The sequence below is a fragment of the Salvelinus sp. IW2-2015 genome, unplaced genomic scaffold, assembly GCF_002910315.2.
Source record: "Salvelinus sp. IW2-2015 unplaced genomic scaffold, ASM291031v2 Un_scaffold6557, whole genome shotgun sequence".
Lineage (NCBI taxonomy): Eukaryota > Metazoa > Chordata > Actinopteri > Salmoniformes > Salmonidae > Salvelinus > Salvelinus sp. IW2-2015.
Window position 1 is genome coordinate 21,325 of NW_019947819.1, and position 10,273 is coordinate 31,597.

General features: G+C 42.3%; 1 protein-coding gene across 1 annotated transcript; it reads left to right on the top strand.

Moving 5' to 3' along the window:
* Positions 1-1,091: 1,091 nt before the first annotated feature.
* LOC112078941 (SLAM family member 8-like) lies at positions 1,092-10,245 on the top strand (the record flags this gene model as incomplete). The annotated part of the gene is made up of 7 exons (XM_070442194.1): positions 1,092-1,095; positions 1,246-1,548; positions 1,788-2,057; positions 2,231-2,338; positions 2,999-3,057; positions 8,887-8,924; positions 10,148-10,245. Coding segments are annotated over exons 1-7 (880 nt in total), but the record flags the coding sequence as incomplete, so codon positions are not given.
* Positions 10,246-10,273: the final 28 nt, after the last annotated feature.

The window sequence follows — 10,273 nt, forward strand, 5'->3', positions numbered from 1 at the left end:
CATTAAACTTGACCGAGAAGTTGGAAGAGTTGTTCACTTTGTGTTTGGAACCAAACAGGAAACATTCTGTTTTACCTAAATGGATAACCACTTACTGACTTCAGTCAGTTGGCTACTTAGGGTCTTTTCAACGGCCTCCTTATTCTAATGTGAAACCAAGAGGGTAGAATCATCCCCAAACAGGATCTATTGCATGTGCTTGCTTGCATGATAAAGTAAAGAAAACCGTCAGCTTTCTCTAACTTCCTTGTTGGTTTTTACATGGTGTGTGTTGCCTGTAAGAATGCCTAGTCGTCAGTGATTGGTTGGATATCTCGAAACGTTTTCTTTATTACTGTTTGATAACACCTACATAATACCTATATTCAGGAACATAACATGATGTACGTATTCTGCAGTTTTGAATGAGTGCCGATTGTGTGGTTGGGACAGCAGCTGTTGCATTGCTTCTAGAAAGCAACAGATCTTACGACCCTGTGCCTAAAGGCTGTCATTCATTACATTTAAGGCGATATGGGACTGTAACAAATTATTGTTTCTAATCCATAATATGATACATTGCAGGACTAGGATAACTGCAGTAATGTCTTAAAATCTTCAAAGAACTGTAACTGTGTTTTTTTCTGAATTCATGACAGACATTTTTTTGTAAGGGTTTATAAAACATTACTTCAGACTGACATGTAATTATAATGTTGCCCATGCAGTATATGATGCATTTCTGATGAATAATTACACAGTAAACACAGTGGTATTTGTACTTGTGAGCTGAGGAGGGGTTATCAGATCCACCCCCACTTCTCTTTTCCTGTTATCTCATCCTGTTCTACTGAATGTGGGGGAGGAGTGGACTTTAATGAAGTGAAAAAGGACCCACACACTCAGATACATAAAGATATAAAGTGAAAATATGCAAAGTTCCACGTACAGCATAAATGAAACCTGGAAATGCGCTATATAAATCCAATCCATTATTATCTATTATTGATTAGGTAGGACTTTGCATTGTAGTGTATTATTGTGTAGTTATTCATGTAGACACACTGTAACAAGTATTACAGTCACACTGTAACAAGTATTACAGTGTAACAATGAGTAATTACATCACTTGCTACCTCGTACTTACATGAATAATTATACAGTAATAAGATCATTGTAATATAGTGTGCAACCATTGACTATAGTGTGCAACCATGTCAGAATTTTTTATTTCACCTTTATAACGTGTGTATTTGTGTGTTTCAGGTGTGGGTGTTCCTCTGATCATCAACAAGAGAGTGGGGGACTCTGTGGAGCTGCTGGCAGGCTTAGAGAATGGACATTTCAAATCATTGGATTGGAAGCATAGAGGAAGGAATATTGCAGAATTTAACTCAGAAGTTGTATATTCACCTGGATCCCAGTTTGAGGGGAGACTAAAGATGAACACCAAAAACTTCAGTTTAACAGTCAGAGAACTGACACTGCAAGACTCAGGGGATTTTCTACTTACAGGCGAAGGGGACAAAGGTCAGATTGGCAGTAAGACCATCACTCTGAAGGTCCACGGTAGGCTGTTTTCCCCATTTTTGCATCCAATTTTGATATAATTCTAATTTATATCCATAACCATGGCTAAAGATCTTTAAACTATAACACAGGCCTTGTGGTTTCATACTGACCTTACTCACCATGTTTTGTTAAATTTCCATCACATTTTCAAGTCTTCTTTCTCCTGGTGGTATGGCTATGGTAGGGTTCATTTCGAAGACTGATTACGAGTCTTTATCTCTCTCCTGGTTGGTCAGAGCCTATATCCAAGGTGGCGATCCAGARAGACATCAAGCTATTGGCCAACCGCTCCTGTACGGTACGGCTGCTGTGCAACATGTCCTGCTACCCCAACATTACCTACACCTGGGAGAGAGACAATGAGATTTTCGGGGACGCCCAGCAGATTCACTTCTCTCTCTCACCAGCAGAGAGAAACATCAGTGTAAAGMGCAACGCCTCCAACCTGGTCAGTTGGAAAACTGCCTCTGCAACAGTAAAGTGTAGAAATGACACAACCACCCCAGGTACCTAGATATCATAATAATCCCTTCTATACACTTTTCAGTGTGCTTATACGCTTATGTTGTCAAATATAATATCTAATTCATGTGATTACATTGGATGTATATGATATAGAACCATTTAGTCTTTATCATATTGTATAGTCTAATCATGTGTGTTGAACAATATGTGACAGGACTGGCGTGGTATACCATCTATATCGGATTATCAGTGGGAGGTGCTGTGGTGCTGATTCTTATTGTAGCTGTGGCAGTGTGCTATTGCAGGGGCCAAAGTATCACGGGTATGTACAGCTTAGGGGCCTCCACTATATTTACATTTACATTTCTGTTGGTTCTAGAAGTATTCTTCAGCTGATATGATTTTTGGGGGGATTTGCTAGAAATTTGAAAAAGAGTGAGACCCCTCATTAATTAATTTTACATTACATTTACATTTACATTTTAGTCATTTAGCAGACGCTCTTATCCAGAGCGACTTACAGTAGAGTGCATACATTTTATTACATACTGAGACAAGGATATCCCTACCGGCCAAGAGCAGACGCTCTTATCCAGAGCGACTTACAGTCGACTTACAGTAGAGTGCATACATTTTTATTACATTTTTACATACTGAGACAAGGATCCCTACCCCTACCCCTACCGGCCAAACCCTCCCTAACCCGGACGACGCTATGCCAATTGTGCGTCGCCCCACGGATCTCCCGGTTGCGGCCGGCTGCGACAGAGCCTGGGCGCGAACCCAGCCCAGCCTGGGCGCGAACCCAGAGACTCTGGTGGCGCAGCTAGCACTGCGATGCAGTGCCCTAGACCACTGCGCCACCCAGGAGACGTGGGTGGCGCATACCCTAACACACTGGTCTACAATTCCTGGGTATGTTTGTTGATATCCTGCATGAAATTAATCTGATTGGTTGATATTTTGTTCTTATAAAACACAGCAGATCTAACTGACAACACAATATATGCTGATGTTATGATCAACACAAGAAGTAGAGATGTAAGTATGCATTGCCGTTATTATGTATCTGAYTGTGTGAAGCTGTATGTACTGAATTGTAATGGGCTGCATCTCTGATATGTGGTGAATTGTCGATGTCCATGGGTACTCGTAACTATATCGAAGACAGATTGTTCATAATGGGCGGGTGAAACTCCAATATTTATGACCTATTACCATGAACATATATGACAAAACTGCAGTATTCCGGATCTGGTTAGTTCCCAAGAGAACTCATTGAAACATAATCCATCTATGAAAACGGTGGCTCAAGATCTAAGATGGGTTCATAAATGGCGTTAAGAGATGTTTCTATCCAAGACCTGCTTTGGAACTAATATTGGGATAATAAGGATGCTAATGGTTCATAAAAGTGAGTCTAATAATATGTAGTCTGACCTTTTCTGGAGTGGAAATTTAGGTCAATGGTAATAACGCTACTACTGTATGCTTTTCGCAGACTTTTTGCTCGAGGAGAAACAATGAGGTTTTCTGTTCTATTTAGCACCTGTTTTCTCTTGTCGACATAGGGTTAGGCCCACCCAGGTGAACTAACTAGCTAGATGTATCCTCCAATGAGCGCTCTTTGTGTGAACGGCTGTCCCCAGTTGTCACATGTAGAAGGCCACCACCGACTCCTGCCCTGTATTGTACCTCCAAGATCGCATCTTGGGTTACCAGAAAGCTACTGTGAGACGCCCAACGAATGGAGAACAGGAATCCCTCCGCGTTCAACTCTCTCCAGTTAGCTGCAGGGCCATCTAGAGCGTATTAACTGTAGAGCCTGTAACTAGGAGACGCACCTTGTCTGCGGTTCCCATCTTGTGCCTTAGGTGCCTTACACCCCTGTGCCATATGTATACATTTCCTTAGTTAGTTCAGACCCTCTGCTCTCTAAGGTGGCCCATTACGATAGTTACCACGTATACTGTGTACATTTTCTGCAATTTCTTTCAGAATGAGGATTCAGGTCCTACACAATTATGGATCTGTTTACCAAATCCTTTTGTTCTAAATTTTCGATTGTAAAATATGGCAGTGCGTCACTCTCTCATTCTCAATTATTTGCTTACGAATTATCTGAGATATATAGATGATCTGTGTTAAAATCTACGTGCCTCAGTGCCCTCCTTTTATTGGCTGTTCTTAGAGATCCTACGATAGGCGGTAGTCCTATAGTGTACAAGTGATTCATCTAGAATCAGGACCTGATTCTGAAAATTGTTATGGTTCGATAGGCCGAGTGTTCTTATATGGGATGTTGGGCGTCGACTACAACGTACTAAAGCGCTAATCGATAGTAATAGGATTTCTGCATAATGTTCGTCAGAATATCTGGCAGTTTCTAACGTGTTTACGGTTAAAGTTTTTGTGAAAGAACATCACCACAATAGTCAATGGTCTCGAATTCATGTCAAGTAGAATATGGAACATTTTGATCCTTTGAAGGTCGGAGTGTCCTAAATTTAAATGAAGATTATCATGCCACGTATTTGTAGATAATCAGCGTCTGAATTTAGGAGACAAAGTTGAGTTACTCTTTTATGGTGCAGGATTTGATATTGGATGACCTTTATGGTCGGCGTGTGGCCAAGAGCACTAGTTTAGATGCAAAGCTGTGGATCTTGTTTACTTGTATCATGGCAGATTAGAGGATTTATAATTGGATGGCTGCGGCCAGAGGAGCAATTCTGATTTTCGAGTGTACGTATTGGTGGATTTAGTATTCAGAGAGAGTACCTTTGTATATGAATGGTGCCGTTGACGCATATGTAGATTTGTTAGTCATGCTGAGCAGAATTTTGGTTAAAGTTTCCATACTCTCCTTTGAGCACGACCCTGTCGCTTGTCACACGTTATGTTTAGAAGCCAAACGTGAATTGCTAAATTGCTATTGGTTGGTATTGATCACTGAGTTCTTCTCACGACAGTACTTGGCTAGGCCTTCAACTCATATGTTAAGCAACATGGATTGGTGTATATGGTATCTAATTCGTAGATTGGGTATTGTGTCTAAGTATTGTAGCCCTTTAAACAACTACAGTAAGAATGAAAATGCTGGGCATTATGTAAACAACACGATTGGATATCAGCTGTTTTTAATTCACTTATTAAAGACAATTAAACCCTTGCTACATGGGTCCATTTTAGGATTCAACACACACATTACACCTAACACACTTAGGGATTCCATGGTAAAAGACCTCCCCTGGGTTTAAGTCAAGGTCTCAGTAGTTAATCGCCAGCGCTTCTCGTACAAGAAGGCAGCAACTGAGTCTTAAAACTCCTGGTTGTGTTCAGATCAATTATTTCTTATTGAGTGCAATCCCCGGACCTCAACCAGTCTCTTAGCAAAAAGAGGATGTTCATTTCGCCATATACAATTTGAAACTTGTTGCAATCCAAGTCACTCCAAAGTATGCACACCTGTCAGGATTACAGATATCCGAACACTGAACGCTTGGAGAACTGTGTCAGAATCACCATGCAGAGAAGACCTTGTGGACTATTCCATGAATTGAATGAACCTAAATGCCACTACGAGAGATCAAAGAGTGATTAAACTGGAAACAAAGAACATCCTTGAATCTTATTGAAGGTAAATCGTGGTGTAACAACAATATAAGTCCAACTTCATCAGTCAAACACGAATCGAAGACTTTTAAAGCACTCATCGATTTCAGGTTTTAGAAAAATGATGTTGATGTCCTGTATCTATGTTAATCGTCAGTCGTAACTGCACGAGAGCGATGCATTTGCGATTAGCTCGGTAATTGTCAATAGCCATACATAAAATGTATCGTTATCTAGTAACATGTATAGTTTGTGAACATGATAGGAGCCACAAGTAAACCAGTTCACATTGAAAAATCTCAACCTGTTGCAACGTCAGAATATCAGCTCATGCCTGGATTGCAAAATATAACATGAATAGCATTAAACTGCCAAATGTGACACCAATTCTTGAAAATTCGAACCTGGTGTTGGATATTGAGTATGTCACAGTTTGCGTTTTGGATTATGAATAGCAAAACAGCAATGGAATTGAATTTGTGGATGTCTATTCTTTATCTCTAGGACAAGTCGCTGTCTTTGTGTTATGGGCTTTTTCAAATTTAGCCAACTGACTTCAGAGCCAGACAAGATTTTTTGTTTTGTTTACGGCTCAACAATTAAAGGAACCTTAATGTTTCAATTATAATTGGACAACTGACCTCTCCAATTCTGCATTGTCAAGGTCAGATGTTTTGATTAGATAAGGTAAGACCTCAACCAACCTTTATATTCGGTCGCATAATTCCTAACTGACAATTTAATCACATTAGTCACATTTTGTGTTTTAAACGATTTGTCCACTTTCTACATCAAACTGTTGCACATACAATAGTTGAAACTGAAATGAACAATGGAAAACAGAGGAAACTCCACATTAGGTCCCCACCTGTTAGCTCAATAGTTTCGATATATGCGGGTCATGGTTTTTTGACATCAGTCTTCCTTCGATTTCAGCAGTGTGGGCTTTTGCTGATTGTAGGCACTGTGAACGCCGGTTTTCCCGCTCGTGCGATTCAGACGAAGAGCTTCAGTAAGAGAATGGTGTTAGGAATCAAGAGGAGGGCTCGAAAAAAAGGCTGTGTGGGAACCTATAGAGGTACGGGGCGAGACATGGTAGCACACACCGGAACAACAGGAGGTTGGGCAAGGGATGGAGGCCGGTCGACCCCAGCAATGTTGTCAAAGGATACAGGCTGGTGCACCAAGGACAGTGGCCGAGCACGAGGAAGAGGGAAGCGGGAACCAGCACGACACGAGACCACGAAACAACGACACTGGCCATACTTGACTCATCTTCCTCTTCTAAGCACCCAGTACGTGGCAGATCTTGCTGAAGGAAAGGCCACCTGTCGTGATATGCTTGCCGTTTCCCCGTGATCAGAGAGAGACACATAGGAGAATTGGTTGTAATCATATGCAAAACCTGTGAAACCCTAGTTTGCTGGGCTGATGAGTACACATGAAAGTTGTGCAGGGATGTCATGTCCTTGTCAGAGAGACGAATGACATTGTTCTTGCAGCATACATTCTGTAGTTCACTATTAATTTTCTCTTTACATTCGATCTACCACTGTGATCATACTGTTCCTGGGTTATTACTTTGAACAAGTTGACAGACTGAACTCAAGACACATCTACATGCAGTTGACGCTCCAAATATCTACAACATAACCAAATGATAAACATGCCATGACGTCAAACCTCTTGACACCTCTCTTAGGACATTAAAGATGTCTGAACATGTCAACATGACCAGGTATGATAATGCAATATTGACTTCACTTTTGTACAAACTAGTTTTTATCCACTAAGTTTCTTTCTCTGATATTACTATAGTTTCTCTTCCTCCCACAAAAGACCACAGATCTGATGTGTCCATTTTTTACTTTTACAGTACGAGGAAGTTGTGTAGAGATGAACATGACATCAGATGCTATTTTTCTGTTTCCTCTTATGCATCTGTACCTTTCTAATTCTGTCAAAGCCCCATTCGTGTCACAGCCACAGGAACTGTAGGGGTCCGAAGACTTGCCAAGAGACTTAGAATGGAGTCACTTTATGTGCAACTCTGCGATGATGATGATTAATGATTTCTCTGGATTTTGAATATTGTTAGCTAACTAATTTCCTTTATTGGACAAGAAAATGTTTATCATCATAGAATATGAAGTATGTCATATATGCACAATAAATGTGGCAACTGATGATGACGTTGTTTGGTTACAATGTGTTTTCTGACTGCAGAGAAATGGAGTTGTTGGTCACTACACAGGTTTTTAATCAGGTTTGTAGCATGAGCCTGAGAAACATATTAATATAAACTTAATATGATGACATAGAGAGAGGAAGGAATAAAGGGGACAGACCCAGTAGACTGATGGTTATTGTTGTTGCTATGTGACCAATACATCTTAGTTTCTATATTGTGTTCGACAAGAATGTGGAGTAGTTACAGCGTCTGTCCTGAAGGGGGCGATAAGAAACCCCAGATGTTTACCTTGTTTCTTCACACAGTGTCTCAAACTCTCACACTACAAGGTAAATACAACTAAGGTTGTGTTCTAGGCTTGCCACCTGACAAACCTCCACCTGAACCCCACCCACCGACAGGAAACTTTCGACAAAGCTAGACAACAATCCAAAAGCAGCGTCCATCTCCGACTCACCATGTCCAACGCTAGAACCGCACAATCACGGCGAGAGACCGACGCCTTCGAATGCCCCGTGCGCGCACTAGCCACGAGACTATAACTCAAACTGGCAAGCACTAGCACAGAGCTAACCTTAGTTGTGATTTTACCTTGTAGGTTGTGGTTAGCGTTTTGAACACTTGGTGTGTGGGAAGAACAAACAAGGTAAAGCGGGTGCGGAGGCGCCCCCCGGCAACAGGACGCGAACTGACTCACACGCCGAACAAACAAGGAAAAAACCAAGAGCACAGACCCACCAACCACGCAGGCATACACTGATCTATATCATCCATCTTTTAGTTATCTGAGGGTGAGCAAGCCCAAAAATGGCTGATATGAACACCCACACCACCAAATATAAGTTAAAAAAAAACTTTGCTGCAACTCAGTTAAACAAAAGCATAAATATAACGTTGCTCTGAGCATATCATATTCAGTGAAAAAACGAAAATCTTGATTAGTATCGTGCCACGGTACATGTCGTCTTGTGTGTAGTGAGGGAGAGTTAGGCTACGACACTGCACAGGGCAATATCTTGTGGGTACGTTTGGCTATTCATCAAGCGCTGACCCCCTGCTCACAGCGCGTCACACAGGAGAAGACCAAAGCACCCCAGGAATGGTGAGCCTTACATATATCCTTGTATCATCAGCAATGAATGCACACGCCCGCACAACAACAATAATACAATACACACAAACCGTGGATAAGCTGAAGGCTATGTGCCACAAACAAGGTTATTCCCACACAAGACACGTGGGGAAACAAGCGCTTACCGCTAAGTATGGGTTCTCAATCAGAGACAACGTATCGACAGCTGTCCCTGATGAGAACCCTTACCAGCGGCCAAAACTAGAAATACAAATAATAGAACATAGAACACCCACCCCAACTCACACCCTGACCAAACCAAATAGAGACATAACAAAGATCTAAGGTCAGGGTGTGACAATACCCCCCCCCCCCCCAAAGGTGCGGACCCCGCCCGGAAACCCATAAAACCTAAGGCGGGGGGTGGAGCTAAAACCGCGGTATAGGTAGTGGAGGGCGTCGGAGGGGGGTCAGCGTCGGGGCATCTATCCCGTGGGGGGGGGGGCAGGTGGGGGGGGGAGGGGGGGTGGGAACACGCCGACAGCACGAGGTGGTGCGCGGCTCAGCGCCACCGGTGCGCGGGCGCGACCGAAAGACCCCCGCTCCACCACTGGCTCACCCCACTTTGGTGGCACCTCTGGTGCGGGGACACACTACAGACACACTACAACAGGAGTCCCCTTCACCATCAGTAGAGCTGCTGAGTCTGACCAGGGTCTCTACTGGTGTCAGGGAGAGATCCAGTCCAGACCCACATAATCAAATATCAGTGATCTTGTCACTATCACTGTGAATGATGTTGTGTGTGTGTGTACGTGTCTGTGGAGAAATGTGTAGTAATGTTTTGCTTTGTCCACTACTTTATTTATTTTCTACAACTACCTCAGAGTCGGATGGTAATTTGCTGTTCTCTCTCCAGGCGTAACTCCTGGACCCTCTACATCAGTCCTAGTAGGAGTGGTTGTGGGCCTGGTTGTTGCTGGTGTTCTACTGGCCATTCTCCTGGTACTGCTGTGTCGATATAAAAAAGCCGGAGGTGAGACTTTTATCAATTCACATTTATCTTTTTAGTTCATGTTTAGGAGAAAAATATCTAATTACAAAAGTTTAAAATAGTATTAAATTATGCATTTCTCTTTACAGGTTCATGTTGAAACAGAATATTATCACGAGTACACATGTCTCTCAACTACGTTCCTTTTCATACAGTAAAATCTAATCTGTGTGTTTCATGACTATCTCTCTCCCTGTAGGCCCCCCCAGCTCCAGAGGACCAACCTGGACCCCCAACAGGACCAAGGATCTACCCAGGGCCATGCTCCTGATGCTGAGTATACACYTCTGCAGCATGGTCAGTCTCTTAGTCCAGACCACTCTAC